Source organism: Meles meles, chromosome 1 (assembly GCF_922984935.1).
Source record: "Meles meles chromosome 1, mMelMel3.1 paternal haplotype, whole genome shotgun sequence".
Classification (NCBI taxonomy): Eukaryota; Metazoa; Chordata; class Mammalia; order Carnivora; family Mustelidae; genus Meles; species Meles meles.
Genome location: NC_060066.1, coordinates 186,347,568 through 186,372,398, shown reverse-complemented (window position 1 = coordinate 186,372,398; position 24,831 = coordinate 186,347,568). Strand labels below are relative to the sequence as shown.

General features: G+C 53.5%; 1 protein-coding gene across 1 annotated transcript; it reads right to left on the bottom strand.

Moving 5' to 3' along the window:
* Nucleotides 1-1,463: 1,463 nt before the first annotated feature.
* Nucleotides 1,464-20,030, bottom strand: NT5C1A (5'-nucleotidase, cytosolic IA). Its single transcript, XM_045992628.1, has 6 exons — nt 19,847-20,030; nt 13,022-13,189; nt 12,465-12,594; nt 10,736-10,858; nt 8,260-8,444; nt 1,464-6,720 (listed from the first exon to the last, which is right to left on the bottom strand). The coding sequence occupies exons 1-6, from the start codon at nt 19,970-19,972 to the stop codon at nt 6,355-6,357; spliced, it is 1,098 nt and encodes a 365-aa protein (XP_045848584.1). The 5' UTR covers nt 19,973-20,030; the 3' UTR covers nt 1,464-6,354.
* Between the last annotated feature and the right edge of the window lie 4,801 nt (nt 20,031-24,831).

The following is a 24,831-nucleotide window of genomic DNA, read 5'->3' as shown; positions in this document are numbered from 1 at the left end:
CGACTAAGAGCAAATGTGTGCTCCATTACCCAAAAGACCGGGCCGGCCTCATCTCTTCACTCACTCACATTTCCCGCCCGGCCCCGTGAGGCTTCAGGGTTTGGGACCAGGCCCAGGCATCCAGTCTGCGGTGACCTCATGATTTCATACGTGGTGGCAACTCCAAGATTAGCCTGAGGCCTTCCCTAATTCTGTGGCAGACCCATCTAACCAGTGGGTCCATGAAGGCATCTTCACCCACAGGCCAGGAGCGTGGGAGGCAGTAACTCTAGTCTATAGAACCCCAGTCTGTCTTACAGGGACCACTAACTCTGTGAAGATGGGTTACTGAAAATTTGCCAGCATACTTCACTTTCATAAATTCAATCTCCACGGCATCAAGGAGATATTTCCAGGTCAAGGTCAAGGGTTAGTCACTTCTGGGCCAGACTAGAACACCCAAGCAGAGTAAGGAATCCTAGCCTAGGCTGGGCTGGGCCAGGGAGGGCATGGAAGAAGGTAACTTTTCTAGCCATGATCATGAGATGACCAGGACAGCCATGGGAGGTTGACAGGTGTTGCGGGTGTTTAGAAAGCTCCATTCAAGTCATAACGTGAACAACTCTATCTGGATTTGTGCAGTATGCAGTCTGCCCAACTGCTCACATTGGCCCTGGAACTATCAGCAGGAGGAAAGAAACAAATGGAGATGGTGAGGCAGGTGCAGCCAAAAGGGGTCTCCTAGCACAGATTCTACCACTTCCTTTCCAAGGCTGCGGGAGGTAGGGCTTGGAGGCAGAGAGGTGGGAGCCAAGACTTTATTGGCCAAATCTGAAAGCTGGAAAGAAAGATATGGAACTTGGCCTCAGTGGCCCCCATGCTGCACATGTGCAAATGCCCATGAGATGATGGGAATGGCCAGAAGCAATCCCAAGAAACAGGGCTGGTCATAAGTATATGGGGCCCAGGATCCTTAGTTAACAGAGATAACCATTCTGTCCACTGTACATGTACACACACACACACACACACACACACATACACACACACAGAGTTGTCACAGAGATATCTGATCTGTTACACGCCCACGTAAACATGGACACATGCAGCTTTCATCCTGTTGCACATGCTCACATGAATCTGTCCACACACACAGTCACAGTGGTTGCTGGTAAGAGAAATCAGCTTGTCACACAGGAAATTTCCAGAGCACCTATAGTGCTTTTAGGCCAAGCTACCCGCGGGAGTCCAGCACAGCACCAAGTACCACAGTAGAGAAAATTAACCAATGAAGAAAACCAGGAACTTTTGCCAATGGCGGGGTGCTGGCCTCTAGCGCCACCTACTGATGGGAAGAATTTTCGCGCTTTGCCTTGAGCTGGTGAAACCCAGAGAACAGGGACCTACGCACGCAGTCTGGGGAAGCCGCCAACCCCAGGATGCCTGCCATCCCCCCTCCATCCCCCCATCCACCCCTCCTGCCGAGTAGGGTGAGACCTCCGGATTCTGAGTGGTACCGTGCCATCAGAGAATAAACAGGGCCTTGCAGAGGCCCTGGAAAGCAGAACCCCACACCGACAAACATGTCAGAATAGAGTTCCATCTTCTGTGCCAACTCCAACTTGCTAGTAGGGGCTCCTGGAATGCTGGGTTGAGAAGGATTCTGAGGCCAAGTCTGGGCTTAAGAGACAAGAGTATCATGATGGAACAGTCATGTCTATAGGTGGGACCACTTTTGTACTTGCTTTTCTTGCAGCGGATCCTGGAGACTGGGTAAACTCCTGTGGCTGCCAGGTCCCAGATTTCTCCTGATCCGCAGTTCCACCATGAGGGTATGTGCATTGCTCACACCCGCACAGCCCAAGACGATTGTCGTTTTCACTTTCACTGGAGTTTTAGCTCTTGCTTGATCAGTAGGTTCTGGGCCACCTAAAGCACTCGCTGGAGCTGCCCTCATGAACTTGTTCCTGCTTCCACGGAGAGCATACGGATGACTTGTTAGATCAGAGTGCTGAAGTCAACATCGGCCACTCCATTATATCCATAACCAATATGTAGCTAAAGCCCATCCACCTACCAGCACTTTTCATTTCCCAAGAGGCCTAGGAGGGCAATGACGAGCTGAGAACCACAAAGGCACGCCGAGCAGGTGCTGAACAGCCAGCTGGGCTCAGCCCTAGCCAAGGGTCCTGCTCCCTGCCATCACCCATCAGCTGAGGAGGGCACACCCGAGTCAACTTTATGAGTCAACAACATTTCAAATTATAACAGGCCATGGGGCACTTGGAAATGGTCAAAACCTGAAATCTGAAATCCTCCAATACCAAGGATCTCTTGTGTTCAACATCACGGTACTCAACTAGTGCCTATGATTTTCTGCAGCCCTAACGATCCCTGCAGATGGGCACGGAGCCTGCCCATGTTGCCCACCCTTGGCCGTGAAAACCAGCCTCTGCCTCCAGCACTTGGGTGGATATGAGCTGGTCTCTCCCACGAAGGGGCAGGCTGCGGGTGTTTGCCTCAGTCCAGGGTCAGATAAATATTTTCAGCTCCTTGGTCTCTGTTGAAACAACTCGATTCTGCTATTGTGTGCAAAACCAGCAGGCATGGCTGTGTTCTGATGAAAGTTTCTTTACAAAAACAGGTGGTGAGCGGGATTTGGCTCATCATCAGTTAAACCCTGTATGAGCTCCACACAAGGGCCTTCAGACTGGGTTCCAGAGAACTTGGGTGATGCTTCAGCAGCTCTGCAAATGTCTGGCTCTAATTTAAATTCTTCCTAGCTACTTAGGACACTACAACAGCAATGAACCACATGTTGTATAGCAGTTTAACAGGAAGGAGGTCAGCATGCTAACTGGTGGGCAATCTCCTCTGTCACGAAGCTTCTCTTGCGGCCTCTATGCTGTCTGGGCTGAACGGCAGAATGGCTGAGAGCCTGGGTCCCAAGAGACAGACATGGGCTCATTGCCAGTGTTGCCACTCACCAGCTGAGGGACTCTGGCTAAGTTACTCTCTCTAGAGGAGCAACTAGAGTGGACGATGGCCATTGGGCCAGCACAGCCACCCGGACACCGCTTTTGCTGAATTGTGGGAAGACGGCATTGTCACAGTGGAAGGAGGCCAGTGCAGCAGAGGCCACGGAGGGGCACTCGGGGGCTTGGGCCAGCGCTATTTTGCAACTGTCATAGAGGTATTTCCATGTGTTAATCACCAGTTTGGTGTGGGGGTGCTCACCAGTCACACCAGCTGGATATCATCATGATCCCGGATCCATCTCACGTTTGAGCTTCTCACAGGTTTTGGTTTCTCCTAGCGCTTTCTGCTCCATCCCTGCCATTCTGATTGGGCACCTGGGGAAAGGAGGGAGCAGCTTTGCGATGATCTTTGCAGGCTCAGTGTCTAGGAACCGGGCTTGGTTTCCTGCTCACTGGCAGATTCCCCTGGGTCTGGGACAGCGTGGGCAAGCACTTCCTGGGAAGCATTCCAGGGGACTTGTCAAGGGGCAGAGCTATGGGCTCCAGGGGTCCAGCATTTCAGGAGGTGGGACCCCCTGCCCTAGTGCTGCAGTCCAGTACAAGCTGTAATGCTCACCTGGCATTTCAATTTGCTGGTGGAACCAATGCACAATGCTCCTTGCCTGGGGTTCCTCCTCATCACTGGAAAGAATCAGAACCTGTGTCTGGCTGCTGCCTCCCCTGCTCCCAGGATTCTGGCCTTTTACTCCAGCCCCCTAAAGCTTTTTTCCAGGCCCGAGATGCTCATTTACGGTTTCAATAACAGAACCAGATCCCAGTGGCTCTCAATGCCCAGGGCTGTCTGTGTCTGTTACTGGTGGCTCCCGTGAAATCCACAGCTTTTACTGCCCCTTATCTTTCTCCTTCCAGCATCATATTTTTCTGCTTCCTGAAAGACCTGGAAGGAGCAGGGCTGTTTATCATTAGGTCCTGGAGGCAAGACCTCTTGGTTCCCAGAATCCCTAGGGTTTATCTTAATTAGGTGCCATCTGGTGCCTAATGTACATACCCCATTCTGGTCAAGCAGGCTAATACCATTCTTTGAACCTCAACTGTGCCAGCTTTGTAGGCTGCATATGGCTCTGGCTGGCTCTGGAGCCCTAGAGGCTCATCCAAGGGGGTGATTCTGACTGAGGAAAGGACAGAGGGCCTTTCATGGTTCAGCCAAGATCAAAGCTGAATTCCTCTCTCAGTTGTTTTCCTAGAGGCGGCTCTTACGTCTCCTAGTATCTCTGGCTGGGCTTGGAGCAGAGGGAAGAGCTCAAAACCAGGCCCCCTGCCCTGAGGCCTCCTCTGTTGGCCAGATGGATCCTGGTTGTGGATTGAAGGACCTGTACGAAGATATCATCATCACATGCCCCTCCCATGATAAGGCGATCAGTGGCGGGGTCTGCCCCAGAAACTCAGTATGGCCTTGACATTCCCCCTTCCCCCACTCCCCAGCCCAGCTTCACACACGGAGAGTGCAAACCCAGCCTGGCATTCCTCTTCCGGCCCAAATTATTGCTCACCTTGGAAACACTTCTGTCTCCTCACTTTGTCTTCCATCCTGGATGATCTTTCTGCAACTACTACCTTGCCATACACTGCCCTGAACCTGTCCCCATTCAGATCCTGCACTGAGTCCACAAAATGACAAAGGTCAGGCCCAAGGTAGCCCTTTACCTCCTTTTCCCGCCCTCACCAGCAGTCCAGTTCTCTCACACACACTCCTCCAGGCTAGGCTCCCTATGATGGGACCTTTGGCTTCCTTCACAAAGTGCTTGATTACAGCTGGGATGGCCCAGGAGCCAGATAATCGGTCGCCTGCCCTCTCAGATGGCTGCTCACCTGTTCTGAGTCTTCCTGAGGGACCAGCCATCCATGTTCACACCCTCCCTTCATAAAGAGAGCCAGGCTCGTTAGCAAAAAAAGCGGACTCATTAAAGAGTGAGCGTTCTCCCCTAGAAGTGGTGACAAAGAGGCTGCAGAGGCTCCTGCGAATGGGGGATTCACTGGCACACTGCAGGGAGAGGTCACCTCATTCTGGCGTCCCTTGCACAGCATCCTGGTGACAAAGAGCTCAGTGCTTCTTCCACTCATAGTCCCATAGCTGGAGGATCTTGCTAGTGCACCTTTCAGCTCCTTCCTGTCTAATGGGTCACTGCCTCAGACCAGATTTTCCCATGTCACCCTGGGCAGGCCTTCTCTCAGGGGCAAGCCGGACACCCTCCCACTTCAGCCACTGAGCTTTATTCCCCTGCATTTGGGCCACAACAGCGAACCCCAGCACCCTACCTCTTCCCCGCTGGCAAAGCTGCTTGGCAGCACAGCAAAACACGGTAACCAAAGGACTGAGAGTTGAGGGGAGAGGGGTGGCAGGCAGGAACAACTAAACTTTGGCTAAAAGCAAAAGCAAAGGAAGCCCTGAGCAGGCGATCCAGAAAGCTCCTCCTGGGGAAGAGCCCGCAGTGCCCCCTGCTGGCGGAAGCAGAGTTTGCGTGCAGGTTAAGTTCACTCCTCTTTCCTTCCACAAACCCTGCTCCTGGCAGCTGACCCCCCGGACGGGGGACTCACAGTGGAAGATCATGGGAAGCAGACAGGTCATCTTGTCTTGTGGTTTCCAAACGTGCAGAATGAGAGGTAGGGTTGCTGCGGACGACTGTGCATTTTGCTCCTTTGACAAAGACCTCTGAGCCGAGGAGTCCGTGGGGGCTGAGATACAGGCTACGGGCTTCTGAGCAAGCCACGTACCCCAGAGTGGATCTGGGTCAGCGCAGAGCAAGGGTAGTCTTTTGAAATTCATTCTTGATACAGTGTTCTCCTCTAATTGCACAAAGGTACCCTACGGTCTGGCAGCAGCCCTGGGCCTGGCAATCTTATTAAACCATGCCAATGCAGCTCCAAGAGAGATGGAAAACCACCTACAAGATGCCGGAACTGAGGCCCATGAAAGGGAGGGACTTACCCCAGGTCGTCAGTTCACGCCGCCACAGAGCTTGGAAGCCAGATGCCTTCTCTCTCAAAGCCAAGTTCTTTGCACTGCACTGAACTAGTCTTCATCCCAAGCCCGCTTGGAGGCAGCCTGGCTCCTCTGACACTGTCACTCTCATTCCCATCAACCCACCCTCCTCCCCCCCCGAAACCCAGCTACTCTGCAATCTTACTCTTCCAGCCAGGATCATGGCACAGGGTTCGTCCTGCAGGAGGGCTGTGGAGGGTGCTGGGTCAATTCCCTACAAGTTCCTCACTCGTGGGGATGAGGGCAGACGTGCAGAAGGACAGAGCGGTGAGGAACTAGAAGGGTCCACTGGACATTGGGATGGAATACAGACAGGGATCCGTGACCACAACCCTGCAGGTCAGTGAAGCTGGCGGCTCACTGCGCAGCTGGGGCTGGCTTCAGAGGCGCAGGCGGCCGGGGCTTCTGGGCCACACCGTAAGGCACATGGGCGGCCACCGTGCCCATCTCCTGAGCCCCGGCCACGTGGAACATCTGGTCATCGAAGAAGATGTGTGGGCGGATCTTCTCAAGGAGGGGGCCCTTGGGCGCTCCTGCAAGGAACAAGGCCTCATCCGTCTCCAGGCCCCAGCTGCGCAGGGTCTTGAGAGCCCGGGCCCCCGAGCTGGCTGCACTGCGTGCTGTCACCAAGTAGGTACGGATCGGACACTCCAGCCGCAGGCCCTTGGAGTAGAACTTCTTCTGCAGCCTACCCAGCGCCTCCAGAAAGCCCTTCAAGGGGCCCTAGGAGAAGGCAAGGGAACATGGTGAGATCCTCTGTCTCCCAAACATTTGCCCCCTCTCTGGCAGGGCTCCTCCCAAAAGCACTAGGGTCCTGCTGTTTGGGGTGGGAAAGCTTTTCGAGACCCCTAAATCTCCCAGCTCTGCTACACCTGCTGGGGCCACTGTGTGCGTCAGTGGGTCTGTAGGTACCTCTGTCAGTCTGGGCATCCACATTGCTGTGATTGGGGCTGTCTGGGTCACAATAACCATCCCAGGGCAACTGTCGCTATGTATGTCCATCTATGTGCCCTGTAGGTACGTGGTTGTCTGTCGTGCAGCTGCGTAAGTGTGCCCTTCTGTGCAATATCAGCCGGGAGGATATTTTAGTGACTATGGGATGGGCACCCCCCAATCAGAATGGACTCCAGCTGCAAACAGCGGGGACAGACTGACCAATATGTACCTGCCAAACATCAACCCTGCCCATTGGGCACAGGTGGCTCAGGATGTCACGCCCCAGCTCTCTAGGGTCAGGGAAAAGACTGACTCTCTGCCGTGCCCAGAACAACAAAGCTGAAGGAGGATGTGTGAATAAAGAACTAGATGCCGGTGAAGGGGAAAGCTGCATCAGTGCTGGAAACGAGGGCAGGTGGGCTTCTAATCTTAGAGACCCCTCCCTGGCTGGGTGACCTGGAGCAAGCAGTGGTTTCCTGGGCCTCTGGCTACCACTTAGTGGTAAAACTGGTCCTGCCCTGGGTTGCCAGAGATTTCAGGAGGACTCCACAAGAACGGAAGTCAGATGAGTATCTGGGAGCTGCCACTAAAAGCCTGCTGAGCTCTTGGGGAAAGAGTTCTGGGATTATTGCACACCCAGACTTTTGTTAAAAGCACAAATAGGACCTCCCAGGAGGTCTGCGGATCCCAACACCTCCAAACCCAGGGAATTTTCTCTAGGCTTCCTGGCATATTCTACTCTCAGGGAGACTCCAAGCAGTGGAAGGGTCCCCAAGCCTCCCGGCCAAGGGATGGATGGCAGGAGGTAGGAAGGCTGGTGTGGCCCAAAGCAGTGGATTGCTCCAGACCCCAGAACCAGTGGGGTCTCCCTGCCCCCTGAGGAGTTGCGCAGATTTTCCTCTCCTCCAGTAAGGGAAACAGGGGCTTCTTGAAGACCTGGGACCTGGGAGACTACTCAGAGGGGTGGGCAAATCTCAGAGAGGGGATGAGGGTTCCAGAGAGAAGATGGCAGCTTTGGAGACAGAATAAGGCTTTCAGAAAGAGGAAGGAAGCATCAGAGGGCAGGGGAGCTTAGAGAGAGAATGGGGGCTTCAGAGGTGGAGGATAGGACTTCAGTGAGGGGGACGAGGGTCAATGAAGGTGGAGAAACACATTGAGGGGCCAGGAGTCAGGTGAGAAGGATGAGGACTGGAGGCCTGGTGGGGGGAACTGTCTGGATTCTGGGTTGGGCCTGGGATTTGGTTCTGGGCTTGACGTTCCAGCCAAGGGCAAGTTTAGGGGACCCGCCTCGCTCCTCTCAGGGGTTCTGGGGAGTGTATGCAGCACCTGGGCCAAAGGTTTGTTCTCGTGGGCCTTCTCATGCTCAAAGAACCTGTCCAACCCGTGGGCCTTGACGATGCGTTCCGACTCATCCGAGAAAAGCACAGCATCCCCATCGAAGGCCACGCGCAGCTGGCTCTGGGACACAGCTACATCCCTGCTGGGGCTGAAGATGGTGGCCGCTGCGATCCCTAGGCAAAGAGAGGCAAGTGTTGTCTGCCTTCATCTAGGCAATAGGGGCCCCTGACAGGTGCCTCAGCGACCTGGGGCCAAGAGAAGGCCATCTCAGGCTGCCTTTGGCCCCCTGCCCCAGCCTCTCCCAGGACTCAGGGCAAGACTAATGGGAGCTCATACTCAGAATATTTAAAAACTGGTCAATAAGGATGAACAGCGGCTTTTGCTCTGAGGAGGGCTCAGAGGGCCCTGGCCCATGTCAGGGTTTCCCCTTAGTTGCTGCTTTGTGGGAAGGTCAGCGGGGGGTGGGGTGGGGGGAGGCGCTCCAGAAACAGAGGTTAAGTCAGAGGATTCAGGGAAATAGCTGTTTACCAATCCGTATGGAGAAATTTCAATTCCTTAAAATCTAGTAAGGTCACGCTGGTATGGACCTGCTGAATGTCAATCCTGACTGGAAGGAAGGGTCCCCCAGGCCACTGCTGTCCTTCTAGGAGATCCTCACAGGCACAGTGGGGGTGGGCTGGGTTGGCCTCAGTTACTCTCTACTGTTGATTCCTGCAAGTAATCAACACCCTCTCTGGACCAAGGTAGAATTAACGGTGTTCGAGCTCTGGAGCTGGAATCCCAGGCTGAGGTCTACAGGTACCCCAGTTCACTGCCACAATGGCCCCAGGGATACCCCACTCAGGGTTCCTTGAGGCAACATTGGTGACCAAAAAGGGCAGTACCAATGCCATCTGACCATGTACAGACTCTGCCACCCTGGGCTTCTCCAGGAGTCAAGGATGCCCGTGGGAGCCCAGGCCCCAGACTGGAGCTGCACTGGGCAGCAGAGAGCCAGTGCTAGGAGGCTGGAGGCCTGGGGGTCTGTTCTCTACTGGTCATCTCCCAAGGGCTGCATTCAGCTCTGCTCTTGGAACTCCAGGAGAAAGCAGTGTCAGGCTCCCAGCAACTTCAGCAGCCAGAAGATGCTCCCGGGCATCAGGCCTGGCACCTTCTCAGTGCCTGCAACACTGGAGCCAAGAGAAACCAGCACCACCCAGCTAGGGGCAGGGTCTCCCTCCTGACCATCCCCTGTTTGCTAGCAGGCACTCAAATTACAGATGTGGAGAGGCACGCACTCAGGTTAGTGCCAAGGCCCCAACCAGACACCCAGAGGGTGTGCCATCCGCCTAGGGAAATCGCTTCTGGTTTCTGGTTAAAGCAAGCCTCTTATAGCCCAAAGCAACACAGAGGAATGAGGCATAGCGAGGTAAGAGGCCAGGCTTCTAGGCAGGAGACAGCATGAAAGAGGGAGAAAACAGTGGATATTAAAAAAGAAAAGAAAAAAAAAAGTAGGGCACCTGGGTGACTCAGGTTATGATCCCAGGGTTCTGGGATGGAGTCCCGCGTTGGGCTCCCTGCTCAGGGGAGAGTCTGCTTCTTTCTCTGGCCCTTCCCTCCCACCCATGCTCGCCCGCACTCGCTTTCTCTCTCTCTCGTGGGTGCTATCTCTCTCTTGCGTGTGCTCTCTCTCGCGTACGCAAAAATAAATTTTTAAAAATCTTTAAATTAAAAAAAAAAAGTGAATATATTGCTGGTTGATAGTGAAATCTGCCGGGAGTGTTCAGCCTGAGGAGCCCACGTGGGCAGTGCAGCAGTCCTTCCTCCCCTGTGGGCCTGTTTTCTTCCATGAGCAACAGGGATACACACGGTGTCTGGAGAACCAGGACTGTGGGATACCAGGTTCCCACAGTTTAACCCTAAACTGTCCCTTGACAGAGACCCATGGAGGGAGATTCTCTTTGTCAGTCCTTGCGGCTGGGTCTCCTAACCTCACCTCAGCACCGGCCAGGCCGGCAGATGGAAGGCCAGCCGTTTCCCAGACCCCAGGGCTCAGGAGGAACTAGATACTGACCTTCCTCCCCACTGGCCCAGACGGGGGGCAGAGGCTGCTTCTGGTCACACAGGCATCAGAACTACCAACCTGGAGTGTTCTTAAAAGTGAGTAGCCTTCCAGGTTGTAAGGAGGGTTTCCACAGGAAGAGAAGCCTGGAGAATGCTGATGAGTAAAGGCATCCTTACCACGGGAGGGTGGAATGTGGGAGAGTGGAAAGGAAGGGCAATCAGAGGAACAGGTGGGCCTTATTCTCAGTTTACCTGACAGGTCACAGGAATTAAGGAAGGCACTCCCTTTCCTATTACCATAGTAACCCCTAGCATCTGCTTAGAGCTTTAGGGCCAGCCCCCCTTCCCCCCCCGCCGCCCGCCCAACCTCTGCAACCCTTTTGTCAGACTCCCCACATTCTCCCTCCCCAGCATGACTGACCTTCATCAATGGCTTCCCGCACTTTCTCCGCATCAGCTGACAAGTAGAGGTTGGTGTGATAGGCCTTGAGGTAGCAGATGGGGCTATTCCCACCTGTCATGCAGAACCGCTCAATGAACAGGTCTGGGGAGGAGGCAGAGAGCACCTAGGTGATGCCTGAGTCAACCCTCAGGGCCTCAGAGGAGTCCCTCCATGTCCAGTGGGCTCCATCTTGGCTCTGAGTGGTGATGGGGCAGCAGAGCGATTCTCGGAGTGATCGTAGACCACATGTCCCCTCTCTGAGCCCCTCCATCCTTCACCCATGAAATATGGATGACTAACCAGGAGTGACCCCCTGGCCCACGGTAATGTCCTCTTGTCAGATAATCACACTACTACTACTACTACTACTACTACTACTACTACTACTACTACTACTACAGAAGGTAGGTCTCCAGCCAGAGGCCGGCCCTCCTGGCCATAGCTGATTGGATAGGGACATACACCTGACCCAAGCTGGGCTGATCAGATCCTTTCCAAGCCCGGGCAGATGGTCACCCAGTACCCCTACGCACAGCGGCAGGAGTGGATTTGTCAGTTGACAAGAGGCCGCTGCTCTGGGCCTACTGAGTCACTCCATCACGACTACCCCAGCTCCTCATGTGGGACAATCCACAACGGAAGGCCTAATTCCTGGTGCGGCAGGGGCCCTGCAGGGCCCTGCGCCAGTACTACGGCTGGTGTCTCTTGATCACTCTGTGCCTGTGTCCTAAGGTAGTTAAATGTTTTGAGTATCACTCTGCTCCCAGAAATTTGAAATAAGGATTACGAAATGCCACCAAACTCTGTTGGTTGCTTAAAACAAGGATTTGTAAACGTATAAATTTTGGCCATATTCAGGAAAAGCAGAGAGATCTAGTTTGGGAAAAGAGATGTGGGTGTGGGGAGGGGCTGGAAACAGACGTGCCAAGAGAAGCGGAAATAGGGGCTCACGTGGCCCGGAGAGAAAAAGCCCAGGAGAGATAGATTTCCAGTACTTGGATTCAGGCTGCTCTGGGCCCAGTTTTACTTCCTGCCCTGTGGGTCTAAGAGACATCCTTTTAACCTGCTAAGATTCTCTTCAGCGTAGGCTAGCTCTGGAGGGTCTGTTACTTTGAATCAAGAGTTTGGACTAAGGGGCGCCTGGGTGGCTCAGTGGGTTAAATCTCTGCCTTCAGCTCAGGTCATGATCTCAGGGTCCTGGGATCCAGCCCCGCATCGGGCTCTCTGCTCACTGGGGAGCCTGCTTCCTTCTCTCTCTCTCTATGCCTGCCTCTCTGCCTACTTGTGATCTCTGTCTGTCAAATAAATAAATAAAATCTTAAAAAAAAAAAAAGAGTTTGGACTAAGACACAAAGTCCCTTCACTCTGACAATTGCACCTGCTTCTCCTAGCAGCCTTGTAAGGCCCATGAGCCCCGTTAGCGATAGAGAAACTGAGGCACGGAGGCAGCAGGTGCCCTGCCCAATACAGCAGGCCCTATACAGTGGTGTGCCGGTGCTGGCCTGCACCAGCTTGCAGGAGCCGAAGGTTAAACATTCAGGGATTTTTTTTTTTTGGTTTTTTTCTTTTGGTTTGTTTTGTTTTCTTGAGGAACCAGATTACCAGCGTACCTCTGGGCTTCAGGTTCACACTACCCCCACCCCAGAGGAGTGGCCCCATCCGCAAGCATCCAGTAGATGTGTCCCATGGCCAAGCCCCTGATGCTCACCATAGTGGTTGATACTGTTGATCAGACGGACACCCACTTGAGCGTGGTTGTTGGTCACAAGGACAATATCAAAGATGTCCTCACTATCGGGGTACAGCTCCCGCAGCCTCTTGTTCACAGCCTCCAGAGCCTGGATGGGAGAGGAGACCCTCCTGCTCAGAACCCCAAGGACTGACATCTGGAGTTGGTAGCCACATTGGGGAGGAGGAGTGAGCCGGGATCTAATGGGGGCGGAGAGGGATGGTCAAGGGCTGGCTGTGGACGTGGACCGTCTCATCCTGACCTCAGCCATTGTGCTGGCTGATATCTGCACAGGGGCTCCTCCATACAGGGTGAGTGGGGGCCGAAATCCTGCCCAGCTCCACTCACCAAGCTAGTGACCCAGAGTGGGATTGCATTAGCGCAGGGGACAGGGAGTCTTCTTCCCACGATGGCTCTGTCCCCTTATCAAGCTGTGTTCCTGCGGGCTGGCATCTACCCAGAGGAGGCCCCCTTTCCTTATTCAAACCCAGGAGGGCTTTTTTCTAATCTTCACAAAAGCACTGTATGGCACCCACCTTCACAAAAGGGAAGGCTGGCCCCGGGCTGAAGGGCTCATTCTCGTGTTCCAGCTGGTAGCGTACATACTCCTCCACGCCCTGCTCCGTATAGATGCGCTGCTCCTCGTCCATGCGGAACAAGGCTCGGGAGGACACAGCAATGGTGACAGCATTCTGAGGCTTGGGCTGTGGAGGTGCAGGAGGAGGGCTGTTACTCCCACTCTCTGAAGCAGGTCTCCTGTGCCAGCCTCTCTGGGTGCCCAGCTTTGGGCAAGGGCAGACCTGGGTCAGGACCCCTTCCATGCAGGACCCAGCCAGGACCTGATGGGGGCTCTCTGCTAAGGAACATGATCCAGTGGGAGGACATGCCTTCAGGGAGTGTGCAATCTCGTGGGCCATCTGGACACAATGGAAAAACGAATAAAGTGCCTGTAGCCAGAGTGTGACTGATGCTCGAGATGGTCTCCAGATTATTTCCATTATAACATGAGAGCTACATGCCCTATAGGAAGAAATGGTGCCCAGAAACATGGCAGTTATGTAAGAAAATTCATCTCTAGCGCAGATCTTTCTCCTGAGATCCAGACTGATATATCTCATTGCCCCAGCTGGCTAACAGACGCTCAAACTTAACATGCCCAAGTTTGGATTCCCACCACCGCCTGCACCTCCGAACCTGGTCTCCCATCTCCCTCCTCATCTCAATGCTCAGCACCACCATGGACTCAATGCTGAGGCCAAAACCCAGAAGTCAACCTCAAGTCCTCCCCGCTCCTCAGCTCCCCTCCCTACACCAATCAATCAATCAATCACTCAAACCTGTCAACTCTATAGAATCCATCCACTTCTCCGTGCCCTCCCTATCAAAGTCCAGTCCATCACCATCTCCCACCCTAGGTCATCCATATCGTTGTTAGAGGGTGTCCTCAAGTTCACATCTGATGATGTTCCTCCCCTTTCAGTGGTAACCGCTCCTCTCAATCAAACTCTGTTCCACAGCCTTGAGTATGGAGTAGGAAGCCCTTGGAGACAGATGCCTACCTCTCCGCACTGTCAACTTTCTGCTATCCAGCTTTGCTCGATCTGACCTTTCTCATGTCAGAGCATCCTTTCCTGTCTGTCCCTGCGCCTTTGCATGTGACGTGCCCTCTGCCTGGCTCTTCATCTAGCTAACTTCCCCCCAACCTGCAGGTTTCAAACTACGTGTCCCCTGCAAGGAGACTTTTCTTGCTCCTAGTCATAGATTTGCTACCTCTCCCATAGATTTCCTTTTTTAGTTAAATGCAGCATGACCCTAATTGCTTATTTACCTATTTCTATGTCTAAACAGAGTCCTGGGGAGGAAGAAGGGACCATGCTTAAGTTTGGAGGGAACATAAGCCAGAACTATCTTGTTCGTTCAGAGTATCTATAGTGCTTAAAACTGTGCCCAGCACCTAGTAGATGCTCAGTAAATTTGTAACGCTCCTGAACTCTCACATAATCTATTTCAATGAGAAACAGTATTTGCTATGACAGATTTAACATGAACTAGAAACTCCAGGACAATACCCTAATCTGTTCAGATTGCTTGACATACAGTACGTGCTCCGAGAATGTGCTCCGAGTTTTCTATAGGTACTCTATTGTCTGTTTGTTTGTTTCTGGTTGATGCAAATTTTACAAGCATTTACTAGCTCTTTGTGCCAGATCCCTGGGCTCTGCCTGGAAAGTGGTCCTGGCAGTGACATGGCTTCTGCCCTCAGAGTCACATGCTGATAAGGAAGAAAGGCAGGTAAACAGAGACACAAAAGGGGCTGGCATGAGTGATAGGATACAGGGGAAAGCGGAGTCTTGATGATGGGTTCATAGTAGGCTGTCACGGGAGAGGAGGCATTTGTGTGCAGCTCGGAAGGAGGAATCAGGTGAAGGAAGGCATCAGGAAGTAAGGAAGTACACAGTGCATTCACAGAGGTGAGCAGAGCCCAGGGCAGGGGGCATGGGTGCCGATAAGCCCAGAAGAGTGGGCAGGTGCTAGGAGGCCTTCCCCAAGAGCCAGGAGGGCCTCAGAACTCCTTCACCACCCTCAGTGGAATAGAGAGAGACAGCGGCTGGACCCTTAAAAATCCCTGGGGAAGATCAGAATGCGGGGGTGATTCGCACTTTGCATGTGAGGAAACAGAGGCTCAAGATGGGGGCAAGACTCATAAATGGACCTCAAATTCGGGCCTGCTCCTGATAGCGTTGCCGGCCACGTACCCAACTCCACTGCTGCTTTCTGGAATCAAGCCTGGCACCCAATCAGCGGGTAACATTGAGTGATTACCATGTGACAGGCACTGTGCTGGGGACATGGCAGGAAACAACACAGACAGGATCCCTGCCCCCACAGAGCTTACAATCTGTCCCTAAGCAGAGATTTGTGCCATCTTTTCGAAGAGCATTATCCCGTAGAACTTTCTGTGATAACAGACATGTTCAGTCACTTGCAATGTGACTAGTGAGATGGAGGAATGGGATTTCTAATTGTGTTTAACTTTAATCAATTTAAATTTGAGTAGCTATGAATGGCTAGTGGCTAATGAGGCTTTAAACCTCAAAGCAGTAATGGAAGACCAAAGAGTTCCCCGAGCGCATGCAGTAAGTCTCAGTTTACCTTTAACTTTGACCCCAACAAAGATGGTGTATGCAGCCAGCAGGGTCAGGGAAAGGTGGTGGCAGGCAGGACAGGTGCCTCTTCTAGGGACTCAACCCATGTACTCTCCCTGTTGCCAGCCACCCCTGTTTGCGTGATCACGGGTTGGGGACCTCCCAGCCCCCTTGGCAACTGTGAGCTTTCAAGGAAAGAAGGGAAAGCAAAAGCAAAGGATAGAGGGATGGCCAGGGATGGTAAGTGTGGGTGGGGTTGGGGGGTTGGGGAGACCACTCTCATAAACCCAGGAAGCCTGCTGGCCTTCAGAATGGAGACCGAGTTTGCCCCACCTGCTGGACTTACTTTCCCAGGGACAGGCCCAACACCCCAACAAGGACAGAGAGCCAGCTGCCCTCCTGGTCCCTTCAGGCAGGTTCCCAAGCCAGCCGCTCCAGCCCAGGCAGCCAGCCAAGGTCTCACTCCTTTCTTGCTGTCCCACAGTCCCTGCCAGTCTTCTTCGTTCTGGGTCCCCTCTGGTTGAGCTGCTCAGACCCCACCCCCTCCCATCCCATTTCTAGTCATCACAAGAAAGATATCCTAGTTGTCTTGGCCCTAGGAGTCTCCACTTCCTTCCTTTAAAAATGGGCAAGTAGAGGGGCGCCTGGGTGGCTCAGTGGGTTAAAGCCTCTGCCTTCGGCTCAGGTCATGATCCCAGGGTCCTGGGATCGAGCCCCACGTCCGGCTCTCTGCTCCGCAGGGAGCCTGCTTCCTCCTCTCTCTCTGCCTGCCTCTCTGCCTAGTTGTGATTTCTCTCTGTCAAATAAATAAAATATTAAAAAAAAAATATAAAAAAAAATGGGCAAGTAGACACAGAGACGGACGGAGTATCACTCTAGGTCACACAGCAAAGTCAAGGCAGATCCAGGTAGGTAAGAGCCCTAGACTCTGGCCTCTAACCTGGCCTCTGTCCACACAGCAGCACCACCTCCCTCCCATATACCCTTCCTGGATAGCTTCCAGATGACCCCAGCCCCTTCCATTTCAGCCACTTCCTTGGGACACTTGCCCCAGGGAGCCCTCCCCTTCCAGATTTGGGAAAATGGTGGGGGGAGAATGCCCCCAGACTGAAGTTTCTAAGCCGCAGGGCTCTCTTTCGCCTCAGAATGGAGGTCCCCAGGGAAGGACCTTTCCACGAGCTCCACCTGCTCTCACACTGTACAAGGAGTGTAGGGTCTTGGGGCCCAGAGGGCATGAACTGCTGTGAGAGATACAGAAAGAGCAGCCTCTCCAGGCTCCCACAGAGTTGAAGGGACAGGTAAAAGGCTAGCCTGAGCTGGGGAGAAGCCAAACACTTGGAGACACCTCTGGGCTTAGCTGCAGAGGGAGACCACCCCTTCACGTGTTGTTAGGCATAACTAGGAGTAAACTGTTCCTCCAGAACACAGAAAGAAGTCCTGATTCCAGACTGGGAAATGGATCAGGGGGACCCTTGTCCTAGACAGGGGACTCAGCCTGTGAACAATGGGCTCCAAGGAGCTAGGGTCCTGCCAGTTCTCTGCCTTCCATTGGTGCTGGGGGGCAGGTGGGGGATTAATGGAGGAGAGCCAGCCTGCCTGAGGAGCTCTCATTTAGACCAACATGATTCTGCCTGTTGGGCCCAAGTGAGGAACACAGCCAAAAGCTGTTCTTTCCAAACAGTCTTACTGGGAGAGGAGCTGCTGGAGGAGAGAGGGACAAGATAGGTCTGGACTGAGGAGTCCTCTGACCCCATGATGTGAGGGGCTCCTCTGGGCCTTCAGGGCTTAAATATTTCTCTCAGGCTCCTGGGAATGAGACTAGGCTCTAATGGGACCCAGGAGGCCTGAAGCCCTCAAAATAGCTTGTGGGAGGAGGGGCTACTGCAGGAAGGAGTAGAGGCTAGGAGGCTGCCAGGCCCCTTACCTCCCAGAGGCCCGTGAGGTGTCAGGGGTCATGACTGACAACTAGGCCTGAGCTCCCTGGCTCCATGTCCTTGTGACGGGGTGGGGGGTGGGAGGGGGATGTATTGGTGAGCTCTACTTGCCACTCCAGCCCCAGTGTCCATGTCCTGAGCCATGGCCATGAGATTAGTCAAAGTTCCCCCTCAGGCAGGGACCAGCCTCCTCATTGGTCTGCTTGCTGCTGGACTCACCGTCTCCCATCCATCCCCCAAGCAGCCCCAGAGTGGTCGAGCTCAGATGAAATGGGACCAGTTAATACCCTGCTGAAAAATGGTTTTCATACTTTTAAAAAGGCAGGTTGACCTTTTATTTCCATGAACTACTGGGCAGAACCCCAATATGTAAATCAGCTAGTACTACAGTTTATTAGCATACAATTATTTTACTAGTTTACTTTTTTATTCCAATGTATTACCTGTACACGATCTATTTCTTATAATGTCAACCAATGGAAACAGCATGGTTGTGTAAGTGATAAATTTGAACCTAGGGGTTAGGCTATCAGTGCAGAGTTAAACGTCATCACCTAGTTAATTTGTTCCTGTGTTTGACTGGTTTGTGCACAGTATTAGAAAGTCCTGAGTCCCATCGATAAGTGGTTGCAAATGGCAAAAAAAATTTTTTGTGTTTTGTGTTAAAATACAAGCCTAAAGATACTCAGCAACAATAATTGCTAGCAATCTCAAGATAAAACAGTTCCCAGGGAAAGCTTTATCTTGAGGTTTGCTAAAGAGAAACAAACCAAAAAACAAACAAAAAACCCAAAACAACAACAACAACAAACTAATCAACTTACAGCATTAAATTAGTATGTTGGTGGTACTGAAGGTGCTAAGATGTCCACATAACACATTTGAGTGAATTGAGTTTTATTACACATTTAATTGTTTAAGAGGTAGGTGGGAAAAAAAGAAAATAAATTAGATCCGCATGTGTGCAGACCTCCAGAAACATAGGGCCCCAGTGGAACCTGGTTTTAAATCCCCTAACCCCACTGACTACCCAGGCTCCTGAGTATGGCATTCAAGGCCCTATGTCGGTCTCTGGCACCCCACCCATGTATCTCCCAAGGATCCTGCATTCTCCCACTCAGTGTCAAAGACATCCTCAAGCCATTTGCCCATCCTGTTTCCCAGTCTGGCTGGGAAATGCTGCCTACTCAGCCTTTAAGCTGAGCTCAAACGCTGCGTCTGCAAAGCCTTTCTTAGTCTGTGTCTGCAAAGCCTTCCTTAGCAGGCAGTCTCTCACTCCTGTATGCTCTCTCTGGACCATGTAGGGTCTTTCATCTGAACACTCACTCCAGCCAGGGTCTCCCTCAGTGCATTGTGAGCTCCTGAGGCAGGGACTCAACCAAATTCATCTCTCAGTCCCCACTGCTGAGCAGGCAGGACCTGGAGAGGCTGCAGGGAATGACTGTTGACAGGGTGGGCCTCCTGGGGAAGGGCCCTTGGAGGGAAGCAGCAGGATGCTTTAAGGTCAGGCTGGAACCTTTTGGAGGATGCCTCTGGGCCAACCTCTATTCGGTCCCCTTCCCAAGCTCTGAGATCTGGGAAGCTGCAATGAGCAAGGCCCAGGGGACAGCGGGAACATCAGGAATCTGTCCGATGGGAAGAGGAGCTCTCTTCACCGTGTGAGTCTCCCAGACCACCACGGGAGTCACGGAGATGTTGATGCCCACTGCGAAGGGACCAGAGCCCGGAGCTGTGGCGCAAAGTCCAGCGTGGGGAGCCCTGAACGTAGGGCGAAGATCCCAGTGCACCTCTCTTCCCTTAGGACGCGGACAGCGTAGCCCCCGGAGCCCACAGCGCAGGGCCGTGAGCCAGAGCCCGAACGCAGACTCTCGGGTCCGGAGCCCGATGCCCCAGATGGCAGGGACCTGAGCGCACAACGAGGAGCCGGGTTTCCAGGGTCAGGTTACCCGAGCCCGGGGCGCTTTGGGCAGGCGCCGCTGACCCGCTGTGCCAACAAGTGCTGTCCGCGCGCCCCTGGCTGCGGGCTCTCGGAGGAACTGGGCCCTGAGGACAGCATGGGGGAGGGGGGTTCCTGGCGTGGAACCCGAGCCCGGGGGAAAAAAACACCGGCGCAGAGCTCCCAAAATAAACGCGAGCCGGTGCCAAGGGCCCGGCACATTCTGGTGCGAAGGAGCTGCGTCCTCTCCTGGAGGCCTGCCACGGGTCCCTCTCCAGAGGGCTTACGACCCTCCCTCGGTGTCCCTTCCCCTGCCCTCCCCCCGTACCCAGGCCCTGCCGTTACCGATTTGGGTTTCTTTTTGGGCGCGAGGTTTTCGTAGAAAGTCTTGGTCTCCTCCCAGCACCGGGCCGCCGCGGTCTCTGCCCCCGGCCCGGGCTCGCGGGGCTCCCGGAGCTCCCCGGCTTCCATGATCCGGCGTCCACCCTGCCGGCCGGAGCTGGCGGCGGCGGGGACGCTGCACTGACAGGAATGGGCTGCAGCGGGGAGGCGCGGCCCGGGCGTGAGAAGGGGGCGGGCCGCCCGGGGAGTGTGCGCGCGCGAGCCGCTGGGGGTGGGGGTGGGCGGGGGTTGGTTAAACTCGTTCTCCGCTGCTGGCGGGTTGCTGATGTTGGATGTGTCCTGTGGGGGGTGGAGGGGGCGGCTGAGTCCCCAAGTGAATGTGGGGGTGGGGGTGGTGACTGGGGAGGGTTTGGCCTTTCGGGCTCCCAGGAGCACCGGCCCTGAAGCTGCGCTTGCGGGCTGCCGCGGATTCGGGATTTCGGGGATCGTGTTCTTCGCTGGTGTCCAAGGGCCCCGAGAGAGGAGAGGCCTGACAACTTTTTTTCCCCAGGATGGTGATCCTCAAAGGAAAAAATGAAAAGCTAGCCTCCCCCCGCCAAAAGCTAGCCAGCGGCCGCTTTCCCCTCGGGTGCCAGGACCCTGGGAATTCGATTGGCAGACCTTAGTCCTTTCTGCGGAGGGAGAGGTGGCTGTGGATGGACAGCTCCGTCCTTGAGCTGAACTCTGGTCCTAGCCGGGCGCACAATAGACGGCCCGATGGGCAGCTATTCCCCTCCAAGGCGGAAGGACCTTTAAAGTCGGGAGCGAAACCAGGTCCCCACAGCCTGGCCGGGGACCCACACAGGAAGACACCCAGGGACTCTGAACCCAGGTTCTTGCTGGTCCCTTGACGGCCAGTAGGGGGCTCACGCTCACCGGGTCCACCTGCAGAGGGAGGGTAGAAAACGAGCTTGGTACCAAAGACTATGGGACCACCATCCTGGAGGTCCCAGGACACTGTCCCCTCTTGGTGCAGAGGCCGGGGTGCAGCCAGTAATGCCACCTGTCCCGGAGTACAGGTCAGGAAGCAGACAAGGGGCATCTCTGTGTGAGCCTAGAAGTCCGCACAGGTGGGTGGGAGCAGCAGGAGAACATACTGGCTTAGCCTGGAAGGCATCTGGCTGGAAGGAGGTACAGAATGGAAAGATATGCCCAGCCTCCACCATGTCCCACCAAAGAAAGCTTGTGTGGGAGGAAGGGGGAAATAATAACAAAATTTGGGATCGGGGTAAGTATGTTTCTTCTCCAGACTTGATAGTTTCCATAGATGGCCCCAAACCCTCTCCAGTCTGCCTACCCTCTGGCAATGTGACTTGGACAGAGATCTGGGTGAGCCTCAGCAGGCTGCAGCCATGTGCAACATGAGGGTAAGAGGGGGCAAAAAACTCTATAAGCAGAATGAGCCAATCAGCAGAGAAAGATAGAAAAGGCTGTGCAGAGGGCAGCAGCGATCCCCTGAAAGAGAGACCATGTTGCCTTGGCAGGGAGCTGCCTCTGGTCCAGACAGCTTCCCAAGTCTCCAGCTGAGGCCAGGGAATAATGTTCATCCCTAAAGCCCCGTGAGATTCTCCACATCACTTCAACTAATGCCCCCCAAAGTTGGTGGCTACTGGTTTCGTCTGACTAGCAACCCTTCCCATCCACTTCTCCTACAGCAATCCTTTGGAAAAGATGCAGACTTTTTCAATAAATACATTGAAATAAATTATTCAGTAAATATACGTATAGTACCATAAATGTATTTTCTCTTCTTTATGTCTTTCTTAAAAGTTTCCTTTCTCTGGCTTACTTTACTGTAAGAATACAGCATATAATGCATATAACATACAAAATCTGTGTTCATCATCTAGTTCTCAGTAACGCTTTCCATCAACTGTAGGCTGTAAGAATGAAGTTTGGGGAGAGTCCAAATGTATACGTGTGTTTTTTGAATGTTCGGTGGTAGGGGGTGATCAGTGCCTCTAATCCCTGCATTGTTCAAGGGTAGTTGTAGTTAAGGAGCCTGGCCTACCCGGTCACAGGAGTAAGCATGTGAACCAGACCTGGCCAATCGGAAACCCTATTTCCCTGAACATAGCAGCTGAACAAGGAAAGAGCCTGGGACCCCAGCTGAACCACTCACCTGTGCTCTTATTTAGGGTTGCTGGGAGGTTGGCTCTTCTCTGGGGTTATTAATTTGGGGCAACGTGAGCTGGGAACCCATCTTTCCCTGTGGCAGGCGAAAGAACATGGGAGAAGCCCATCCAGAGCAGACGGTGAGGTCACAGAGGTAGAGAAGCAGAAGTGGAGAAGGAGAGAGGATGTAACACTGAGCCTCTGGCCCCAGCAGTGCCCAAATTCCCAATTACAGGAGCCAATAAGCCTCCCTTTTTTCTTGAGCTTGTTTGAATTGGGTTTTGTTCCCTTGAAACCAAAAATCTCAACCAATCTAGATGGACATGACTAAGGCTCTAAGGATCCTGTCTGACTCTGGGTTCAGTTCCTTTAAGAATTCTCCCTAGATCCCTCTTTGGAAAGTTTCTAACTCAATCCTAGACTGTTCTTTCCACTCTATTAGGCTTCTGGCCATTGTCTCTATCTTCTCTGCCACCTCCGACCATGGGCTTGGTGCAGGGATTCCCTGGCTCTGCATTGCTGAACTTGGGCCAGCACTTCAAGGTTCAGCTGAACCTGAACCTCAGGGTTCAGCTCTTCTGCAGGTGGATAAGCCGGGAACACACCCCTCTGCACATGACTCCAGGATCCCAGCACCTGAACTGCTCATCTGGCCAGCTCTGCCCCCGCATGCCTGGCCCTGTTGTCTGGTCTTTAGCAAGACCTGGGGCAGAAGCCACCTGCTCCATGAAGGCTCCCTTCACTGTTCTCTGCACCCCCCCTTCCCCCTCACAGAAAGCACAATAAGCAGTAGCCTTGATGTTAGAAGACCCAAGTTCAAGTTGTAGTCTTGCTACTCCCTGAGCCTTTATTTCCTTGCCTTTTTTTTTTTTCCCCAAACTGGAGACTTGGCTTCCAGTTTCTTTAAACTGGAAACTGGCGCTGACAGGCAATCCCATGGGAAACTGTTTGGTAGCTATCGTGGACTGTGTTCAAAAGAGGGGTCATTCTTTGAGCTTTAGGAGGGTTTCGCAGAGAAGGACATCATTGAGATAGGGAATGGGGGCCCAGGGAGAGGCGATGGCTTGCACACCAGCACAGAAGCATGAGAGATGTCTTAGGGAAATGGAGGGCAGTATGGGGAGGCCAAGTGCAGGGTGAAGGATGGGGAGGTTGGGGAGATAGGGGAGGAAAAGTCTTTGGAGGTCAACAGGTGGCAAGCAGATCCTGTAGGACCTGAGGGACTCTCTCTCTCTCTTTTAAAGATTTTATTTAAGAGAGAAAGAGGATGAGCAGAGGGGAGGGAGAGCGAGAAGCAGACTCCCCACTGAGCAGGAAGCCCAATGCGGGGCTCGATCCCAGGACTCTGGGATCATGACCTGAATCCAAGGCAGATGCTTAACGGACTGAGTCACCCAGGCCTTAAGGGACCCTTAGGAAGCTTATCACACTGAGAGAAGAGGGGAGATCTCGGAGAGTTGACACTGTCAGACTTGCACTTCCAGAAGATCACTCTGATTCCTTGGGGATACCTGGATGGCATGGAGGGCAAGCCTGAAAGCAGGAGGCAGACCAACCTGTGTCAGAGGTGCTGAAGGCCAGGAGGGTATTTTTCAGGATGTAACCTGGGACCCGGACCTGTGCCCCCCAAGTAGGTAGGGAACAAGCCTCCTGATTCCCCCCGTTAGGCTTCAGCTGGGACTAGCAGCCCCAAGTTCTCAGGCTCTTGAGTCACCTCTGGAGGTTTATGGCTGCCCTGAGGGCAGGTCAGCCTCCTTCCTATGTCCTAATTGCTTCCTGCCAAGGAAGCTGGCCCCCTCCAAGTGTCCTTGAGAAAATCCTTGTTAATGCAATTGAGTGTTTCAGGAGCAAGCAGTCCCCTCCAGCTGCCACTGCCCCCAGCTCCCTGCAACAAGCAGTGCCTCTGGCCACTGGGTTGGGTGGGGGTGGGAGTTGGTATTCTAAGAAAAACACGTCAACACTAACTCCATTCCAGAAGGTCTCAGGGCCTGGGCTGGTCTCCTTGGGGACAGTGGAACAGGTTACGCACTGCACCCTCCACCAGCAGGGCAGGTGGGACTGAAATTCAAGATATGCTTCACTTGCCAAGCCATGCACCATGGCATGACAAGGCTGTGTTTATTCAAAAGAACGGGTATACTTTTTCATTAGGCCAAAGGTGCCATCCACTGGCCCAGCTGTGTACTTATGAGGCTGTTTACACCCAGAAGGGGTGTCTTTTCCTAATTTGCACAAAGGGCACCATATAGCTTAATTAATTGTAATCCTGGCTCTTGGCCTTTCTCCCCACTCCCCACTATTCAATCCTTGGGGCTCTATGACGCCTTCCACTGGACGGAGGGAGAAACTTCGTGGCTGTCTGCCACTGGCTCCCTTCGGGGGAAACTGCTCTGCCCACAGGCCCACGTATCAGCACCTGGTGTGGTCATTGATGAATGGACCAAGGGCTCCCACCATAAGCCAAGCTCAACCAGTCAGATTCTTTTGCTTGAGAACTGGAACTAACTGGCGCAGTGGGGACTTGTCCGCTGCTGGGAAGTCTTGATACAGAGTTGGGGATGCAGCCACTTTTGCAGAGAAACCAAGGAAGTCTGAAGAGAAACCGAGGAAAAGAACACAGATGCAAATATTGCCGAGGGGAGGAGAGCCTGAGAGGCCCAGAGAGGAGAAGGGTGAGGCCCTATTGTGGGTTCCAGTCCTTCTGAGGCCAAGTCATTCTTGATTTTCCCTCTTCAGGGCCCCTTGTAATCTGCTCACCCCTGTCTCTGAACTAGCTCCAGTGGGTCTCTGTTCCACATAACCAGAGTCCTTGCTAGAACAAGGCCCTCAGCCCC

What these genes read in the sequence shown, in the direction of transcription:
- NT5C1A (XM_045992628.1), bottom strand. Translation starts at nt 19,972, where the DNA reads ATGGAAGCCGGGGAGCTCCGGGAGCCCCGCGAGCCCGGGCCGGGGGCA. An exon ending in GCGGGAAGCCATTGATGAAG is followed by an intron (nt 8,445 to 10,735) that starts GTCAGTCATGCT and finishes CTCTTTGCCTAG; the next exon opens with GGATCGCAGCGGCCACCATC. An exon ending in AGAACAAACCTTTGGCCCAG is followed by an intron (nt 6,721 to 8,259) that starts GTGCTGCATACA and finishes GCCTTCTCCTAG; the next exon opens with GGCCCCTTGAAGGGCTTTCT.